Genomic DNA, 21,060 nt, shown 5'->3' on the forward strand with positions numbered 1-21,060 from the left:
TGTGTTCTTCAATCCTCCTTATACATTTTTTGTAACATCGTCAAAAAGCTGCAACAAGTTCATCAAACACAATTTCCCATTCGCAAACCATATTGAATATGCCTAACAAGATCATCTTTATCCAGATATCTATTTATCCCAGGTTTTATAATAGATTCTAGCATACCACCGACTACTGGGCCAAGGAACGGCAGATGGAATTTAATTTAAATTAATGTGAAATGTTGCATTCTGGTGAGGTAGATCAGGGTAGGACTTGTACAGTTAGAGTGCCCTGGGGAGTATTGCTGAACCAAGACCTAGGGGTGCACGTACATAGTTCCTTGAACGTGGAGTCACTGCTAAACAGGATGGTAAAAAGGTGTTTGGCATACTTGCCTTCATTGTCATTGCATTGAGTACAGGAGTTGGGTCATCACATTGCAGCTGTATAAGGCACTGGTGATGGCACTTTTTTGAATACTGCATACAATTCTAGTCACCCTTCTAGAGTAAGGATTTTGTTCAGCTTGAGAGGGTGCAGAAAAGTTTACAGGGACTTTACTGGGACTAGCGAAAGGCTGAAGTTTTTTACCCTGGAGTGTTGGAGGCTGAGGGGTGACCTAATAGAGGTTTATAAAATCATGCGGGGCATGGGTAGGTTGAATAACCCAGCTTCTTTTCTTAGGGTGGTGGAGCTCAAAACCAGAGGGCATAGGTTTCAGGTGAGAGGGGAAAGTTTTAAAAAGGACCGGAAGGGGTAACAGTTTATGTAGAGGGTGGTGCGTATATGAAACAAGCCACCAGAGGAAGTGTTGGAGGCTGGTACTATCAGAACATTTAAAATGTACCTGAATGGGATTTGAATAGGTGGTGTTTATAAGGATATGGGCCAAATGCCGGCAAATGAGACTAAGTCAAGTTGAGTTGTCTGGTCGGCCCAGATGAATTGAATCAAAGGGTCTGTTTCCATGCTGTATAATTAATGACACTGGCTATATACTAATGTACTGCGAGCAGGTCTGTGGTTCCCTGTATTCTTTCACTGCCTTCTTGAATAGTGCAGTGATATTTGCCATCTTCTAACCTGCAGAAATCACTATCATTGGAACTTTGAAAGGTCATCACTTATACATGCACTATCTCAGGAGCCACTCCTTCGACACACTGGAATGTAGACTGTCAGATTCTGGGGATTTATTAATTTTCAATGTTGTTAATTTATTCAGTACAATCTTAGCATTGCTAGTTTGCTTCAGCTCCTCGTTCTCCCTCGTCCCTTGGATCTCTATTTTTGGGAAATGTTTTGTATCTTGCTCACTGAAAGCAGAGCAGTCCTACTGGGCCAAATGGCCTCATTATGCTCCTGTATCTTATTGTCTGAAATTAGACACAAAGTAATCATTTAGCTTCTCTGCCATTTCTCTTTTTATCAATTTTAAATTTTCCCAACTCTGCCTGTAATAGATTTGCATTTTTCTAAGCTGAACATATCCTTTTATATACCTGTAGAGGCTTTTACAGCCCATTTGTTTCTTGCTAGATTGTGTTCATATTGTGCTCCTTATCTTCTCAGTTTCTTGTTCCTCTTTTCCTATATTCTGAAAACTTACCAGATTTATTACTTTTATTGGCCATTTTATTATATAATCCTTAACTTATCTACTTATATGGAGCCAAGAACTGTGCATTGTAATTGGGGTGCTTGTCAGCGGTGTTTGTACAAGTGCCACCGTTTGTTTTCCCTCCAACCATTGGTTTGTTTGCATCTTCCTCACTCTGTCCTGTCATGTTCACCCTTCTATAGGCCCCGAGTTCTGGTGTTCAATCACATACTTCGAAATGGACATGCAAGTGGGAGAGATGTTCAAAGTTCCCTCTAGCTGTCCAGTAGTGACGGTTGATGGCTATGTGGATCCTTCAGGAGGAGATCGCTTCTGCCTAGGCCAGCTTTCCAATGTACATCGAACTGATGCCAGCGAGAAGGCCAGGTTAGTGTATGTGGTGATATTGTAGAAACTAGTGTAATAGGCTTTATGGCTGACCGGTACTATTGCTGTCTCACAACTGTGTATACTCTCCTTCACACTAAGAACTAATGTACTTGCATCAAGTGATGAGAGAATCTCTTCCCAGATGGCTGAATGCTTCTCTTTGGATTGGACATCCAAAGCAATGTCGCAACAACTTATTTTTTCTCCAACAGCCTTTTATGTTCTTCCGCAGGAAAATGGATCTGCATCAAGTAAACTGTGACCCTCTGCCCACTGTGAATTTCCCTAAATGAGAAACTTGGAGACTTCTGCTCTTAAATTTTTGTTTTTTTTGCGTAAATGTGCTACCAAGCGTGATGTCAATCCATACTGAGCAAGAGATTCCAAGTTTCATCCACATGCCTTGCTGCCAGAGCTGGGGTTTCAGTCATTAGAAGAGATGAAACTCAACAGAATTCTTGTTCATTGACGTGAAAAGTATGTCTGTGTGCGGTGAGGACAGTAAGGTGTTCACCTATGATTTTTTTTTTTCTTTTGTGGGAAGTGGACGTGGCAGCAAAGGTCAGCATTTGTTCTCTATCCTAATTGCTCTTGAACTGAGTGGTTCACTAGGCTGTTGTGGATAGCAGTGACGAATCGACCACATTGCTGAGGGTCTGGAGTCACATGTAGACCAAACCAGATACGCATGGCAGATTACCTTCTCTAATAGACATTAATGACCTAGATTGGTTTTGATAATGATTGATGATAGTTTCATGGTCACCATTACTCAGACTTTTTTTTAATCAGTTTCAGATTTAATGGTTTCTGATGTCAACTGATCTTATTACCAGACAAGTCAGACCTGAGACTGATATCTGTCTTGACAGATTATGTTTTGTTTTCTTTAACAAGGTGTTCTCTGACTGAAGCAGAAGCTGCAATGCTGCAGGTTTGCTTTGAACAATAAAGTAGAAGTTTATTATGCAAAAGAAATGGAGATAAAATAGTATAAACTAAGCTGTTTATATATAATACAATTTGAAAGATTTTGGAACAAAGTAAAAATACAACTCTCCATCTATGCCAGCAGCAAACCTTTACAGTGCTCTCACACCAAAGAAAATTCCCTTCCCATCACATTGAAAGGTTTGGCTTAATTATTGCCTTCAACACCAGGCCCTGAGAGTCCGATAGCCTCTTCAGTGACGATTAACACAACTGCCCTGAGATTTTCTCAGCTTCAAGTAACTCCTTCAGGGTTCAAACAAACACTTCGTCTGGTCTGTAACATCAAACTAAGTCTTTACTCATGTTGTCTTTTTCAAACTGTTCTGAACTGTCTTCCGTGTCCTGAGAACACAGGACATCTGCAAACTGAAGCCATGAGACTCTGATGAAGGGTCTCGGCCCGAATCATCAGCTTTTGTGCTCCTGAGATTCTGCTTGGCCTGCTGTGTTCATCCACCTTCACACTTTTTGTTATCTTAGACTTCTAAGCTGTCTGTCTTTTCCTAACTGATAAACAAACAATCCCTGATCCTTCTAACTGAAGACAAGGTGATCCTCTTCAATGTTTACTCTGTTTGTTCATAAAATTCTCCCCAGTGCAATAGATTCCCATTAGCATTCCAGGACCTTGCACACTCCTACTGGTTTCTAAAGACCCCTGACTCAGAAATACTGATCACTTCACCATTAATCTTTCTTCATTCTTCTGCAGTCTGTAGCACGAAGAACCAGGTCTTTTTAACCCTTACTAACTGTTGCCCCCAAGCCATTATCAGAAGCTTTTGAACTTGTATTGGCTTTTTAGGGCAAAAGCCATGGTCCATCTCGAGCTGACCGTTACACTTTCCTTGTGTCTGTCCAGCTGTTTTTTGTCTCTGGGCTCCATTCCCACCTACCTTTTACTCCTTTCCTGCCCCATCCCTTGTTTAGCATTTGTACCAACCTTTTCATAGCTACAGTCGTCAGAGTCGCTAGCCCCAAAACAATAATTCTCCATAAATGCTGTTTTTACAGCAGTTTCTAATGTTGCTTTCACTGTTCAGCATCCACACTGTTTGGGTTTTTTTTTGTTCACAGTCAATCTTGGTTTGGCTGTGTAGCCTGTGGCTAATTCTTATTGGTTTCTTTCAAGTTAATAGTCATCTGAGTGATAGTTCTCTACTGTCTCATCATTCATTCTTTGACAAGTTAATCATTTTATATGATAATCCCTTTCATAACAGGTTGAACCTCTGATGCTTCCATAGATCTTTACCAAGAAAAGATGGCACTGGTGAAGGGTTGTGTTATCTGCTTAGAGTTGTCATGTCACTTTCCAGTGATTGACCATCAACCGAAGTGATACATGTCAGCATTCTTAAAGAAATCTATCAGTGCTCTTCAACTACAAGAGCTATGTGTGACTCCACAATTAATCTAATTCACGTTCAAAACAACCATATGTTACAAATAGACCTATTGTGCATTTTTGTTACCATTTTCAAAAGTAACATAGAACATAGAAAGGTACAGCACAGTACAGGCCCTTCGGCCCACGATGTTGTGCCGTGGAATAATCCTAATCCAGAAATAAAATAACCTAACCCACATTCCCCTCAATTCACTGCTGTCCATGTGCATGTCCAGCAGTTGCTTAAATGTCACTAATGACTCTGCTTCCACGACTACCACTGGCAAAGTGTTCCATTCGCTCACAACTCTCTGGGTGAAGAACCTCCCTCTGACATCTCCTCTATACTTTCCTCCTAACACCTTAAGACTATGACCCCTCGTGGCAGTCAATCCTGCCTTGGGGAAAAGTCTCTGGCTATCGATTCTATCCATGCCTCTCATTACCTTGTACACCTCGATCAGGTCACCTCTCTTCCTCCTCCTCTCCAGAGAGAAAGGTCTGAGCTCAGTCAACCTCTCCTTGTAAGACAAGCCCTCCAGTCCAGGCAGCATCCTGGTAAACCTCCTTTGCACCCTCTCCAAAGCCTCCACATCTTTCCTATAATAGGGCGACCAGAACTGGACACAGTATTCCATGTGTGGTCTCACCAGGGTTTTGTAGAGCTGCAGCAAAACCTCACAGCTCTTAAACTTGATCCCCCTGTTAATGAAAGCCAAAACACCATATGCTTTCTTAAGAACCTTAACCACTTGGGTGGCAACTTTGAGGGAGCTATGCACTTGAACACCAAGATCCCACTGTTCCTCCACACTGCCAAGAATCCTGTCTTTAATCTTATATTCAGCATTTAAGTTCGAGCTTCCAAAATGCATCACTTTGCATTTATCCAGGTTGAACTCCATCTGCCATTTCTCAGCCCAGCTCTGCATTCTGTCAATGTCTCGCTGAAGCCTACAATAGCCCTCGATACTATCAACGGCTCGTCCAACCTTTGTGTCATCAGCAAACATACTAACCCACCCCTCAACCTCCTCATCTAAGTCATTTATAAAAACTACAAAGAGCAAAGGCCCAAGAACAGAGCCCTGCGGGACACCACTCGGCTCTGACCTCCAGGCAGAATACTTACCATCTACAACCACTCTCTGCCTCCTGTCAGCCAACCAATTCTGAATCCAGACGGCCAAATCACCCTGTATTCCATACCCTCTGATTTTATGAATGAGCCTGCTGTAGGGAACCTTACCAAATGCCTTGCTGAAGTCCATGTACACCACATCCACTGCTCGACCCTCATCAACCTGTCTCGTGACCTCCTCAAAGAACTCAGTAAGATTTGTAAGGCATGACCTGCCCCCCTCAAAGCCATGCGGACTCCATTTAATCACGCTATGCTTTTCCAAATAGTCTCGAATCCTATCCCTCAATTCTTTCCAAAACCTTGCTGACTACAGACGTAAGACTGACTGGTCTGTAATTTCCACGGATTTCCCTATTCTCTTTCTTGAAAAGAGGAACAACATTTGCCTCCCTCCAATCTTCCGGGACGACTCCCTTGGAGAGTGAGGAAGCAAAGATCTTCGCCAGCGGCTTAGCAACCTCCTTTCTCGCTTCCCGGAGCAACCTAGGATAAATCTGGTCTGGCCCCAGGGACTTATCAATCTTAATGTTTGCCAAAATTTCCAGCACATCAAGTTGCTCAATCTCGATCTGTTCAAGCCTGTTTCCCTGCTCCTCAAAGTTCTCATTCACAACAAGGTCCCTTTCCTTAGTGAAAACTGAAGAAAAATTTCATTTAGGGCTTCCCCTATCTGCTCAGACTCCACGCGCAAGTTTCCTATGCTATCCCTGATCGGCCGTAACTTTTAATTAATGACACAGCTATACCTATTTCAAAAGCATTTTTATGTAACAGTCTAAACTTTTACATAAACCTGAGCCATAAAACAGCAAGCAGTCATAAATTTTACTTTTGAATTTGGGTGTATGCTTTCTTGCCTACAAAAGCTGTTTAACAATGAACTACAATTAAAAATATAATTTAATTCACCTCATTTAGTGAAGCCAAAGTTATAATTGTTGAAAAGTAACTCAATCCTGCAGAGGAGAGTAAAAATCACTGATGATGGTCACGAAGCTTTTTCCAAAACATTGCCCTTGTATGTATTTCATCCTCCGGAGTTCTCCGAGATATGGAAAATGTCACTTCACTCTTCAAGCAACTCAGCTATTCTCGTTTCTCTGGGAGCTCTGAGTCAAATTCACGATGAAACACTTCTTTTGAAGTGTTACGCTGTGGACTGGTGCATATGAAATTAGATTGCAAATGTTGAGGTTAACCTTAATTCCAAGTCTCCGTTGGGTCATAGGAACAAAGGAGGATTTTTCATGAAATTGCTTCACTTTTAACCTGAATTCTAACTGGTCCAAAGTGAATGAACTGTGTATTAACTCTGCATCGTTTGAATTTTCTTCTTGTGACAGAATATGGCGGAATTTACTAACCAGTATCTGCGTGTATTTACAAGTATGTCTAATGTGTTTTGTATTTAAAAACATAACACTGAGGCTATCAATGGAAATGAAGAATGGGTTTCTGTGCTTTTGTGTAATCCAGATTGCATATTGGTAAAGGCATCCAGCTTGAGTGCCGTGGTGAGGGCGATGTCTGGATGCGCTGCCTCAGTGATCATGCTGTATTTGTACAAAGCTATTATCTGGACCGAGAGGCAGGCCGTGCACCTGGAGACGCTGTACATAAAATTTATCCTGGGGCATACATCAAGGTGAGAATGAATTCTTCATTCTGTATTGTGACAAGTATGGAATGCAAAGTTTTGAGTCTAAACTATGCTGTTGCAATGGAGCAAACATGGCAAAGGAAATGGAAGAGAATGCGAGTTCCCCTCGGTTTTTGTATATACAGCAGCTTTAATTTGTTTGCTTAAGTTTTTAATCTATATATACTGTCTAGCAAATTTAAATATTAATTGTCCATCAGATATTTAATTACTAAGATCCATCATAAATTCCATTTTATTTTTAATTGTGTTCTGTGTAAACTTCAATTTATGCAAATCTCTGCTTCCTACGTCATGTCCTGCTTATTTGTCAGCCAATTCTTGCTGACTTGCTTTGCATCCCTATCTCCCAACACTCATCCTCATGTTTTCTGATCTCTGCAAGCCAAACCCCTCTCTACCACCCATCCTCAGGACTTGGTGTCTCTGATTCTGATGCTCATTCTTCCTTTTAACCCTTTATGGCACCATTGACAATTGTAGCCCATGTTCCTCTGTAGAACTCTCTCCAGTTCTTTATCCAAACTTTTTCTGTTTATCCTAAGATCTCCTTCATCTCAGTATTCAATTTTTCATTTCATGAAAAGACTTTGATTCATTCTTTTCTTGTTAAAATAATCTATAAATGCAAGTTTTTTTTTATCCTTTCTATGCTAATTTTAAACAAATGCATTATCTAAGAACTTTAAAATGGTTTCTGCTACATTCTAAGGTAGATTTAACCTGGTCATTGAGAACAGATAGAATGATGAACACACTATTCGGCCACACTCCCTGGGCAGCTGTTCAAATATTCTAACTCTGAGATGATGGTGTAGGTGGACAATCTGTGCACCAACAGTTGCACTTCTCCTGCACTTTTTTACATAGTCAAGCATCCTAAAGTGATTAAAAAACATTTATAAAACAAAACTGATCACCGAGCAGCTATTAATTCATAGGACAGAAATGCTGGCTGAGCCAGTGACATTCATTACCTATTCCTGTTATCGTGGAGAAGTTAATGTTGAGCTGCTACCTTGAACCATGATTTGCTGTAGTTAGACCCATAGTACCACTGGGAAGTGAGTTCCAGTAATTTCATCCAGTAACAGTGAAGAAACAATATGTTTTCAGGTCACAATGGTAAATTGCTTAGAGGGGAACATGTAGCGAGTGGTGCTCCCATTTCTTTTCCTTTGCTCATTCGTGGGATGAGGGTGTCACTGGCTAGGCGGCATTTACTGCCTGTTCCGAATTGCCGAGAGGGAAGTTCAGAGTCAACCATACATTGCTGTGTGTCTGGAGTCACATATAGGCCAGACCAGTGAGGATGGCAGATTTCTTTCTATGATGGACGTTAGTGAGCCAAATGTGTTTTTCTGACAAACGACAATGGATTCACAATCATCATTGAATTCACATTCCACCATCTACCATGGCAAGATTTGAACCCGGGTCCCCAGATTAACAGTCCAGTGATGATAACACTAGGCAGTTGTCTCCCCTTGTGCTTTTAGATAGTAGTAGTTATGGGTTTGGAAGACATTGTCTCAGGATCTTCGAATTTCTGCAATGGATTTTGTAAGTGTTGCACACTGCAGCAGGTGAGCATAGAATTTCCTTTGTGACAGCACTGTGGACGTACCTACCCTGTATGAATTGCAACAGTTCAAGTCTTTGACAAGGTTCCACATGGTAGACTAATTAGTAAAGTTAAATCACTTGAGATTCAATGTGAGCTTGCCGGTTGGATACAACATTGTCTCCTTTCATAAAGCCAAAGTGTGGTGGTAGAGGGTTGTTTTTCGGATTGGAGATCTATGGCCAAAGTGTTTCACAGGGATCAGTAGTGAGTCCACGCTTGTCATTTATGTGAATAATTTGAATGTGAACATAAACATAGTCAATAAGTTTGTGGAAGACACCAAAATTGGTGGTATAGTGGACAGTGAAGAAGGTTATCTATGATTACAAAGAGATCCTGATCAGTTGGGTCACTGGGCTGAAGAGTGGTAAATGGAGTTTAATTGGGATACATGTGAGGTAATGCAAACAAGGACATGACTTACACAATTCCTGGTAAGGCCTGGGTAGTGTTGTAGAACAGAGACTAAAGTGTTCAGATAGATAATTTATTGGAATTACCATCACAGGTAGACATGGTGTTTCAGAAGGCATTTAGCACACTTGCCTTCATTGCTCAGACAGTTGAATATAGGAGTTAGGGCATCTTTGAGGTTGTACAGGACACTGGTAAGACCTCTTCTGGAGTACTGTGTGCAGTTCTAGTCACCCTGTTACATAAAGGATGTTATCAAGTTTTGAGAAGGATGTTATTAAATTGGAGACGGTTCAGAAAAGATTTACCAAGACGTTGCCAGGAATGGAGAGTTTGAGATATGAAAATAGACTGGAAAGGCTGACACTTTTTCCACTGGAGTGTAGAGGTTGAGGGCTGACCTTACTGAGGCTCATAAAAATCATGAGGGGTATAGATAATGTGAATGACCAGGATCCTTTCCCTAGGGTGAGGCAGTTCAAAACTAGGGGGCATATTTTTAAGGTGAGAGGAGGAGAAAGATTTAGAGGATATGAGGGGCACCTTTTTTTTTTAAGCTGTGTGTGGTTCAGTGTGGAATGAACGGCTAGAGAAAGATGCAGATGCAGTTATAACATTTTTTTCAAAAATTAGATAAGTTCATGAATAGGAAAGGTTTGATGGAGTTTGGGCCAGATGCAGATGGGTGGGACTAGTTTAGTTTGGGAACATGGTTAGTGTGGGCTGTTTGGACCGAAGGTTCTTTTTCCATACTGTGTGACTCTGTTGGCTCATTGTTACTCTCCTAAGGGCAAGTAAGGATGGAAACAAATGTTGGCCCAAGCAGCAAAATTCACATCCTGTGAAATAATAATAAAACTCATGCTGATATTTCATTGACCATAGAGAGAATGCTACACTGTCAGAGGTACTGTTGACCACTCTGAGACATTGCAGAGTAAACAGGTTCCCACTTTTCTATTGCACTGACTTAATGAATGAGTGAGGCAGCCTTGTTGTGCTGGCCCGTATTTATCACGCACTTCTCATCAGCGTAACTAATTTGGTTATTGCCCCATTGTTGCTTGTGAAAGTTTTTTGTTTGTGTATGGTCTGTTACCTCTGACCATACTTCAAAACCACAGTGTTGACTGTAAAGCAATTTGGAACATCCTAGGGTCACTGTAGATGTGCCAGCACTTTTGTTTTTATTTCAAGGTAAAGAGCAATGTGTTGACTGTTTGCCTGAATTGGGGTGTGACTTGTTTCTGCGCAGGTGTTTGATTTGCGTCAGTGTCACAGACAGATGCAGCAACAGGCGGCCACAGCACAGGCAGCAGCAGCAGCTCAGGCCGCAGCCGTAGCTGGGAACATTCCAGGCCCCGGCTCTGTGGGAGGCATTGCTCCAGCAGTTAGTAAGTATCAATACGTCCCACGTACATATTTGCCTGTCTCTGCAGATAGCCAAAAACATTCCACTTCTTTGACAGATGTTAACGATCCCATGGCAGTGTTCAGAAGAAAACAGGGAAGTTCTTGGAATCCACATGTATGTTTGTCCATGACCAAGTGTTTCTAAAAGAATTGTGAAATGCTTTCGCACTGCCTAAAGTGAGAAATTTAACCAGGATGAAAGTTTGTCCATTTCCTTTTTGCATCAATGTTGAGATGGAATCCATTGTTTTGGAACTTTATTCTTAAGTCGGCCCCAAACTGAAAGGAAAGTTGAACCTTCAGCTTTCTGAAGACACTTCATAAGTTGGATTGTCACTCTAAGCTTAAGGAAAGAAACAATATTTCTGAGTGTTCGATTGGACTCACCCAGACTTTGGTTAGAGCAGGCAAAGGTAGAATTAGAAAGAGAATGAACAAACTTGAATTCAAAAGGGAAAGGAGAAAATTAGAAAGGGATGGGTTTGAATTGAAATTATAAAATCTTGTCGTAAGTGCATCGAGTTGAAAAATTGAGGATGACCAAGACTAAACACCACGTATATTTTACTTCATAGATTCGTAGATTCATACAGCACAATAAAGGCTCTTTGGCCTATTGAGCCTATACTAACATAGCTACTACTGAAAGTACACTAATCCAATTTCCTGTGCTTGTCTCTTACACTTGACTGTTAGGATATTTGACGTATCCAGATTTTTTTTAAAGCTTGTAAGGTCTCTGGTCTCCACTACCTTCCCAGGCAATACGTTCCAGATTCCCACCACCTGCTGACTAATAGTTTTTTTTCCAAAGACCCATCTGAATCTTCTATCACTTAGCCTAAAACTATGCCCCCTCATGATTGAACCCTTAACCAAGTAGCTGCCTTCTATTTACCTGTCCATACCACTCATATAATCTTAGACATTTCAGTCATGTCCCCCCTGCCTCAATCTTCCCTGTTCTACAGAAAACAATCTGAGCTTTCTAGTGATAATGGGAACTGCAAATGCTGGAGAATCCACGATAACAAAGTGTGGAGCTGGATGAACAGAGCAGGCCAAGCAGCATCTCAGAAGCACAAAAGCTGATGTTTCAGGCCTAGACCCTTCATCAGACAGTCTGATGAAGGGTCTAGGCCCGAAATGTCAGCTTTTGTGCTCCTAAAATGCTGCTTGGCCTGCTGTGTTCATCCAGTTCCACACTTTGTTATCTGAGCTTATCTAGTATCTCCTTGTAGCTCAGTTTCTCCCATCCAGGCAACAACTTGGTGATCCTCATCTGGACACCTTATAGTACAATCACATACTTTAGTGGGGTGAACAGAACTGCACACAGTACTCTAGTTGCAGCCAGATCAACGCTTTGTACAACTCCAGTATTACCTCGCTGCTGTTATACTTTATGCCACAGCTGATAAAAGCAAGTGTCCCATATGCTTTCTTAACTGTCTTATTTGCAAGCAGTGGCGAATTCAGAGATCTGTGAATAATTACAGTAAGATCCCACTGTTCCTCCAAGCAACTCAGTATCCTGCCGTTATTTTAAATAATCCCTCCTCTTGTTTCTTCTTCCGAAGTGCATCACCTCACACTTCCCAGGGTTAAATATCATCTGCTGATCTGGTTATTTTTGTAACCTACAGCCATCTTCACTGTTAACTGAACTGTTCACTTCACCAATCTTGGTGCCACCTGCAAATTTGCTTTACATTCCTTCCAGATTTTTATTTGTTATAAAATATAATGATATAAATAATAAGGGTCCCAGTACTGATCCTTGTGGTATACGGTTGGACAATCATTCAGACAGTGTTCTAGCACTGCCATTTGTGTCCTATTTCTAGGCCAGCTTCTGATCCACCTTGCCAATTTTCCCTCCATTTCATGTCCTTTTACCTTCAGTTTCCCACATGGGACTTTGTCAAAAGCTTTGCTAAAAACCAATATTGCTACATGAACTAACTTGCCTCATTGACACACTTGATCATGTTTTCAAAAATTTCTAACGAATTTGTTGGGCATGATCTCCCTCTGACAAAACCATGCTGACTATCCCTAATTAACCCATGTCTTCCTTTTGTAGGTATTAATTCAGTCCTAAATTTTCTCCAACAGGTTCCCTACCATTGATGTGAGACTCATCAATCTTCAGTTTAGACTCCCTACAATGTGAAAACAATAGGTGCAGGAGAAGGCCATTCGACCCATTGAGGCCTTTCAGCCCAACAAGTCCACACCGACTCTCACAGCATCCCACCCAGACTCATCTCTCTATAACCCACCTAATCTACACATCCCTGAACACTATGGGCAGTTTAGCGTGGTCTGTCCCCCTCATCTTAGGGCTGTGGGAGTAAACTTGAGCACTCAGCAGAAACTCACTCGGACACAAAGAGAATGTGCAAACTCCACACAGTCGCCCTAGAGTGGAATTGAATCCAGGCCCCTGGTGCTATGAGGCAGCAGTGCTAACCACTGTGCTACTCAAGATCTATAATTGCCTGGTTCATCTCTACTGCCCCACCTAAGACCACATTAGCCATCCTTCAGTCCTGTGGCAGTTACCCCATGGCCAGAGAGGAATTAAAAAATTGTTAGAGCCCCTACAATTTCCTGCCTCACCTCCCACAGCAGCCTGGGATGCAATTCATCCCGGCCAGGGGTTTTTTTATTTTTAAGCCTGACAGAGCCTTCCATACCTCCGTTTTCTATGTCAAACTGCGTAAGTTCTTCACAGTCCCTTTTCCTAAATTCTGTACCTGCGTTCTCCTTTCCCAGAGTGAAGACCGAAGAGAAGTATTCATTCAGCACCCTTCCAGCATCCTGTGGCTTCACACATAGGTTGCCCCCATGGGCCCTACTCTTTCCCTAGTTAACATCTTCCATTGATTGTATGTATAAAATACCTTTCGATTCTCCCTAATCCTGTTCACAAGTCCTTTTCCATGCTCCCTTTTAATTCTTCTAATTGCTTTCTTAAATTTCCTCCTGCACTTGCTGTATTCCTCTAAGGCCACAGCTGAATTGGTCACTTTGGACTTGATAAAAGCCCTTCTCCTCCTCTTTATCCAGTCCCGAATTACCCTAGATATCCACAGTTCTCTGAATTTATTGCTCCTACATTTTCCTCTAAAGGTGTTGGACCTGTACTCCCCCCAGTTCCTTTTTGAATGCCCCCACCATTGCTCTGCTGGATACATTTCAAGAAATCTGTTCCCTCTAAACCCTTTATACTGTAAGTATCCCAAGTCATTGTTGAGAAAGTTGAAGCCAACTAGTGTAATTACCCAATTATTACTCTTGCACACCTCTGTCAACAGCCTCCGTAGTTGTTGTTCTAGTTCCCACCGACTCTTTGGGGTCTATAATACAATCCCAGTAAAGTAGCTGCCCCCCTTACATTCCTAAGTTCTACCCACAAAGCCTTGTTTGAAGACCCTTCCAGGATGTCATCTCTCCTCATTTCAGTAACTGACTCCTTAATTAATAGTGCTACACCACCACCCTTTTCTGTCTCTCCTAAAGATCCTACACCCTGGAATGTTGAGTTGCAGTCCAGCTCTTCCTTCAACCATATTTCTGTGATGGCAACAACATCATATTTCCTTGTGATAATCCATGCCATGAACTCATGCCTACCATTAAAGACCGTTCAGCCTTGCCTCACTTGACACTCAATATAGCTGAATTTACTGTGACTTGCTTCCCCTGTTGTAGTATGATGTGTCTGTATTTCATCAATAATCTATGCCCCCGCCCCATAGTTCTTTGTCTATGACAGATAATATTTATTTGATATCTAAATTTAATGAGGAGAGAGGAAGTACTTTGTGTCTTCAGAAAATAAGTGCCAGTGGTCTGAAACAGTGCTCCCATGCTCCTGTAAGAGTGCTTCATGAGGGAATTGGTGGAGATGTACTCACTTTCAGAGGAGCTGTCGGGTGACTGTGATAGTAAACACTGCTGTTCTCAATACCTACAAGTTGGTATCAGAGGAAATGGGGCCAGAACTGCCAGAGAGAAGGCACTTTCCTTAGTATAAACAAAGCTATAGTAATAGTGGGTAATTACAATTTAACTCGAGCATATTAGCAACATGACCCAGTCTGCAGACTTGGAGAAATTGTGGATGTGGGAATTTTGAGTACAAAAAGACATACATCTCTGCTGAAGAAGGTGGTAAGGGTGAAGCAACCCTCAAATAGGAAAAGAGAGTGCCTGGTGGATGTTCAGTTTAAGGGAGTGGAAATGCTTAAAAAAGGATGTATGAAGACTGAGTGGAAGTAGAAAAACAAGTCTGTAGCATCCAGCTGGCCCTCCAGAAGGTGCCGTACGAACTAGGAAAGTTCATGATAAGCAGGTAGTTTCTCCCCATGTTTACTACACCCTGATTCGCTATAAATACTTTGTTTGAAGTAATGTCCTCATGTTTATCTAGTGAAGCAGGCAATTTAGTTGAGATCTCTGGAGATACAGTTACTGGTGCTGGCATGTGACATGAATTTCTCTCCAGATAGTTTGTTGAAAGTATTGATGGAAATGACTTCCTCTTTCCTTGTATAGGATTGATTTTAAGAATTGACTGTTAATGATGTTTCTAGTTTGCTGATTAAGGGTGTGGGGTTTTGCTAAGAAAGGACAAGGCTGGAGACATGGTGTAGGCACCTTCAGTGACGTTTAGGAATTATTGCAGAAATGAAGGATGACTTGAAGGAACAAATTACTGTTTATAAACCTGCTGCTATGTTTGGATTCTTACTAAAGATGTTACAGAAGAGTCAGAAAATCAACTTGCTGTTTAAAAATGCCATTGGAGCACTAAGCTGAGGAAGAAACATAAATGGCTATTGAATGGGCCTAAAAGCAACCAGCTAGAACTGAAGAAAAAGCATGAACAAGATGGAGCAAAGCAGATAGTAACAATACCCAAAAACGGTGATAAGAAACGGAAGGTGACATGCTTGCAAAGAAACTGGAAAATGTGTGCACTTACCCTCATGAATTGAAGATCAAGAGATCTAATGAGGTATAGAAAATGCTGCAGGGATTGACAAAGTAGACATAGATAGGGTGTTCCCCATGTGGAACAATCTGGACTGAGAGATCATGGGTTTGGGCAAACATAGGTGAAGAGAAATTGACTCTTTGAAAGAAACATGAATCTGTGAATTCACTCGCTGAGAGTGCACCTGATGCTAGGACATAGAGTAAATTTGGGAAGGATATAGACAGTTATATATTTTTGAATTAGTAATGGGTTGAAGGGTTATGGGGAGCAGATAGAAAAGTGGAGTTGAGGTGAGTTGAGATTAGCCATGATCCTATTGAATAGTTATTCATTACCCACCATTCTGCTGACCTGTTTCTGAACTGTTGCAAACAATTGGTTTCATCCTCACTATTTGCCACAACTGCCAGATTTCATTTTCATCTGACATTGCCTGAATAAGAGGGTATTGAGCTTGGAAAATTCCTAAGTGCAGGTGAAGTGTCTTTCAGCTAAGCATCGGACAGCCTCTTGGTGCTTCCTTTGAAAAGAGCTGAGTACTGCAGTCTTTGGGCACAACTAGAAACAGAATCTCTCTTTTAAAAAGGCTACCTGTAACACATTTTCATTAATATTATCAATTTGTGTTGTAATAGTGCTTGGACAACATGTAATGTGGATCCATTTATTCTAACCAGTTCTTTAACAGGCCTCTGAGATGAAACAATGCTGTGTAAATGCTATTCTGAAACTCCCTCTTGTGGGGACCCAGTCAAAGACTGTGAAATGTTCTTCACTGGTGCTGGCAGCTTGGATCTGCACAGTGAGCTATTATTGTGATTCATCTGTGCAGAAATGAGTGAAATAATCTCTCTGGTAAAGACAGTGTCACTTGCATTCATTACTTCTGGGAGAGCAGACAACTTCCAGACTCTCTTCCTCGAGAATTGGGAAATAGCAAACTCGAAGCTTGAATGTAATTATTGATGACTGTTGGTTCTGCAGCTTGAATCTGTTTGAAGTTATTTTGTGAAGGACAAAGAGGAAGGAAATTAATTCTAAGATATTACCTTTTTTTTCTAAGCTTCTGAGGGCCTTCTAATTGCAAAGCGAATAGCTCAGTTCAGTTAACATTTCAACGTTCCACTCACCACACCCTCTTACCCCAAAATCTAAAAATCCCCCCAGTGTGAAATAGTAGGAGATAACGCAGCGTGGAGCTGGAGGAACACAGCAGACCGGGCAGAATCAGAGGAGCAGGAAAGTTGATGTTTTGGGCCAGGACCCTCCTTCAGGTCTAGATGAAGGGACTGGAGGCAATCTGGCGAAGTTTGCTGATGATATGAAGATAGGTGGACAGGCAGGTAGTACTGAGGAGGTGGAGAGGCTGCAGAAAAATTTAGACAGTTTAGGAGAGTGGCCCAGGAAACGGCTGATGAAATTCAACGTGACCAAATGCGAGGTTTTGCACTTTGGAATATTTTCTAAACGGTAAGAAAATTCGTAAAGCAGAAGTACAAAGGGATCTGGAAGTGTTGGTCCAGGATTCTCTAAAGGTTAACTTGCAGGTAGAGTCCGTGATTAAGAAAGCGAATGTAATGTTGTCGTTTATCTCAAAAGGGTTGGAATATAAAAGTAGTGATGTGCTTCCGAGACTTTATAAAGCTCTAGTTAGGCCCCATTTAGGATACTGTGTCCAATTTTGAGCCCCACACCTCAGGAAGGACATACTGGCCCTGGAGCGTGTCCAGCGGAGATTCACATGGATGATCCCTGGAATGGTAGGTTTAACGTACGATGAACGGTTGAGATCCTGGGATTGTACTCATTAGAGTTTAGAAGGTTGAGGGGAGATCTAATAGAAACTTAGAAGATAATGAATGGCTTAGAAAGGGTGGACGCTGGGAAGTTGTTTCCGTTAGGTGGGGAGAATAGGACCCATGGGCACAGCCTTAGAATTAGAGGGGATCAATTTAGAATGGAAATGAGGAGACATTTATTCAGCCAGAGTGTGGCGGGCCTGTGGAATTCATTGTCACAGAGGCCGGGACGTTAAATGTCTTCAAGGCAGAGATTGATAAATTCTTGATCTCACAAGGAATCAAGGGCTACGGGGAGAGTGCAGGCAAGTGGAGTTGAAATGCCCATCAGCCATGATTAAATGCCAGAGTGGTTTTGATGGACTGAATGGCCTTCCTTCCACTCCTATGTCTTATGGACTCGCAACATCAACTTTTCTGTTCCTCTGATTCTGCCATGCCTGCTGTGTTATCTCTAACTCCAACATCAGCAGTTCTTACTATCTTAATGTTAATAGGAGGTTGTTTGTTTGTCCGTATGACATTTTATTTATTTGCAGGTCTCTGACTGAGAGGTTGTCTGAGTTCATTCCTTGAGTGAACTACTTTTGCAAGCATCCTTAGCAAGATCAGATTATTATGCTAGGATCTCATAGCCAGGTCGTATCATTCCTTCATGTAACACCAGCATATTATACTCTGTCTCCTCATGTTGTGGGTCATTTGTGGCTTTAATATTTTATCTTCCACTCTTGTCATCACCTTGAATTGCTAAAGTGTCTCTGTTGTTTCAGGTCTTTCTGCAGCTGCAGGGATAGGCGTTGATGACCTGAGGCGTCTTTGCATCCTCCGACTGAGCTTTGTAAAGGGCTGGGGACCAGATTATCCACGGCAGAGCATCAAACATACCCCCTGCTGGATAGAGGTCCATCTGCACCGGGCATTGCAGCTTCTGGATGAGGTCCTGCACACTATGCCCATTACTGACCCAGGATCTGTTAACTGACACCAGTCACCATCCTAGCGTTGTCCTCCTCTTCCTCTTAATTATTACAAAACTTGTAAACTGCTCACTTGAACCTGGGACAACAGCAGTCAAGATAGACTGATGCAACATAACTTTATTTTTATATGTTTTATCTTATTGCTTATTGACCATTTTCATAAAATCATGGTCATGAAAAATTCACACTACAACCAAATTGGAGGTGCTTTTGGAACTTACTGCCCTTACCTCTATAAAATGTATTTATTTAGTTTTCTAATTAGGATTTGCAACAAATAATTCAGCAACAGGAGAACTGGTTCTAATTCAATTCCTCATGCAGAATTTAACCCCGATCTTTCTCTGATTTTGGATTTCCTGTATAACCGGTTTATCGGGACAAGAATCTTCAAACTGTTTTTAGACTTCTGCCTGAACAGTAGATACTTTGACTTTTATTTTCAAGAACTTAAGCCCAGTTGATCTGTTATCACTCAATGTCACTGTATTGTGCCACAATCTAAAGCTAGAGGTGAAATTGCTGAGGTTTGTTTTAACTATTTGATCAAATAATATAGTACGACATGATATGCTGCACATATTTTCCTGACTGAAGTCTTCACGTGGCCAGGTAAGAGTATTTCATTGTCTGCTGGACTCACTTGCAGAGCAGACAGAGGATGAATAGTTTGAAAGCTGCTCCATTGCCTTTAGCAAATTGCTTTCTGCATCTTTCACCATCTCTCATTGAAATATGAGGCACTGGAGCCCATCTAGTTCTTTGTCGTTCACTTTTCTTAATCAAAATTTCAGGCTTGAGGATAAATTTGAAGACATGTTTGGCTGGATCGTTTTGACTAACTCTGCAGCAAAGATTTGTTATTTATTGCAATAACAATATTTGCAAAGCCTTGAAGGCCCTACCTCAAGCACAGTTATCTCATTTAGGTTCCTGTAAAAGAAGAAGGTTCAACTGTCAGCCTTGGTAATTTTCATTTAGGTTCGATTGGATTGTGAATGACTGTAAGCTGAGATATTACAAATTCTTAAGATCTAACAGTCTTTTGTCATACTACCTGTTCTAGCTTTACTCCCTATGGTTTGAGCTTTTCAACAGCCTAACATTGTAGAGTTATACAGCATGGAAACAGACCCTTTGGCCCAACTCGTCCACGCCGATCAGATATCCTAAATTAATCTAGTCCCATGTCATTTGAAAGTTGTATTGTAATTCACGGCGTTCTTAATCGAACAATGGGGGGGCCAAGAAGTCGTGTTTCTACATGACTAAATACACAGTTTTAATGCTGATGTGCCATTGTAACTTCTCTGAACGTAGCTTAGAAAATTTTGAACTGGCTCTGACACTCATGCAGTGGCAGAATGTAGCTGTCTTGCACATCTGGTTTTGTTTTTATCTGGATTCACTTCTATTTTGGTTCCTTTGTAAAGTCAAACTTGTAGTCAGTACATGGCCTTTGTGATCTGTGTGCTACATACCCACTGTAGACTTGCCTGCCACCTTAATGCAGAATCATTGTTGCACCATTCGGTACAGGCTCTATATACAGCTAGCATTTGATTTGATCAAAATGTCCTTATTCCTCCCAACTGCAGCTTCATCCAGAGCTGTCTGTGCTGCTAGCCACTAGTGACTCCCTCTTCAGCTGACTGCAAGTTGGGGCTCAAGTTGTGATTGTCATCTTGCTGCCACTTACTGTCTCTGTTCATTTATACACATTGATGTCTGTCACAAATGGCTATAGAATCAAGATGCTCGAGGGCTGCTGTCTTCAGGCAGAGGAGAAAGTAGCAACCAAAACATTGAGTTAGATTCAAGCAACTGGATGCTGTAAATGTAATCTATGTGTGATATTTACTCTATGACTGAGGATTCTCTTGATCGTGATAAACATGAGATTTCTATCATACTCTTGGAAGTAGAGTTCCTAAGAAGAATACCAATCACACTGAAGTGGAGTAATGAGCAAGTTCAGTCATCGAATCTGCTCTGAGCTCCTCTTGTCCTCTCCTGGCAATACAAGTGTTGAACCTCTTAACTTCCAAAGAATCTTAATTGTGATATTTGTCTGATTTCTTTGGACAGTGAAGTGGGAGCTCTGTGGAGTACGTAAAACATGGTGTAACCAATGCTGAATGGGGCAGTGCAGTGGGAGCTGCGTTTCACTTAGGTATGGCACTAGTTAAGTTTTGAATAGGACGAAGTAAGAAGTGTTACTTGCTGTACTTTTTGCAGTGCTGAATGGGAAAGTAAGTGTCTTGTCTTGCTGTGCATTGGCAATACCGTGGCATATTCTCCAGTAACCCCATTCTGGTGGCACAGGGACCAATCCTCACCATCACCTGCTTCCTGTAGCAAAATTGCATTGTCTGCATTTCATCAGAGGTGCTGGGTTTTTTCTCAACTAGGCCGCCTTGCATTCTGTCCCAGTCCATCCTTTTGTAGGATTCTCTGTCAAGCTGTGTGTGGTATGGGAGAGGGAGAAGGGACTGCTCGCTAAGTCTCACTGCATTCGTTATCAATCTGAGAAGGAACTCACTAATTCTGGCCCCCGGAGTATTTACGCTGACAGCCCCATTCCTCCCCCTGCCCCCGCCCAGAAAAAAATCAGGGTTGTGCACGCTGAGATAACAAAATGTGGAGCTGGATG

General features: G+C 41.6%; 1 protein-coding gene across 11 annotated transcripts in view; it reads left to right on the forward strand.

The window, feature by feature from the left end:
• The window catches only part of smad10a (SMAD family member 10a), a 115,522-nt gene that overhangs the window by 80,509 nt on the left and 13,953 nt on the right, over positions 1–21,060 (forward strand). For 5 of the 11 annotated variants that reach the window (XM_048525512.2, XM_059643061.1, XM_048525514.2 and 2 more), the window contains exons 10-13: positions 1,787–1,970; positions 6,977–7,145; positions 10,457–10,595; positions 18,198–21,025. In XM_048525512.2, coding sequence (XP_048381469.1) covers positions 1,787–1,970; positions 6,977–7,145; positions 10,457–10,595; positions 18,198–18,409 — 704 coding nt within the window. In that variant the 3' untranslated portion in view covers positions 18,410–21,025. Of the gene's footprint in view, positions 1–1,786; positions 1,971–6,976; positions 7,146–10,456; positions 10,596–17,963; positions 18,144–18,197; positions 21,033–21,060 lie in introns of those variants that run through there. The other 6 variants (XM_059643064.1, XM_059643066.1, XM_059643067.1 and 3 more) reach the window with 5 other exon arrangements.

The sequence above is a fragment of the Stegostoma tigrinum genome, chromosome 47 (assembly GCF_030684315.1).
Source record: "Stegostoma tigrinum isolate sSteTig4 chromosome 47, sSteTig4.hap1, whole genome shotgun sequence".
NCBI lineage: Eukaryota > Metazoa > Chordata > Chondrichthyes > Orectolobiformes > Stegostomatidae > Stegostoma > Stegostoma tigrinum.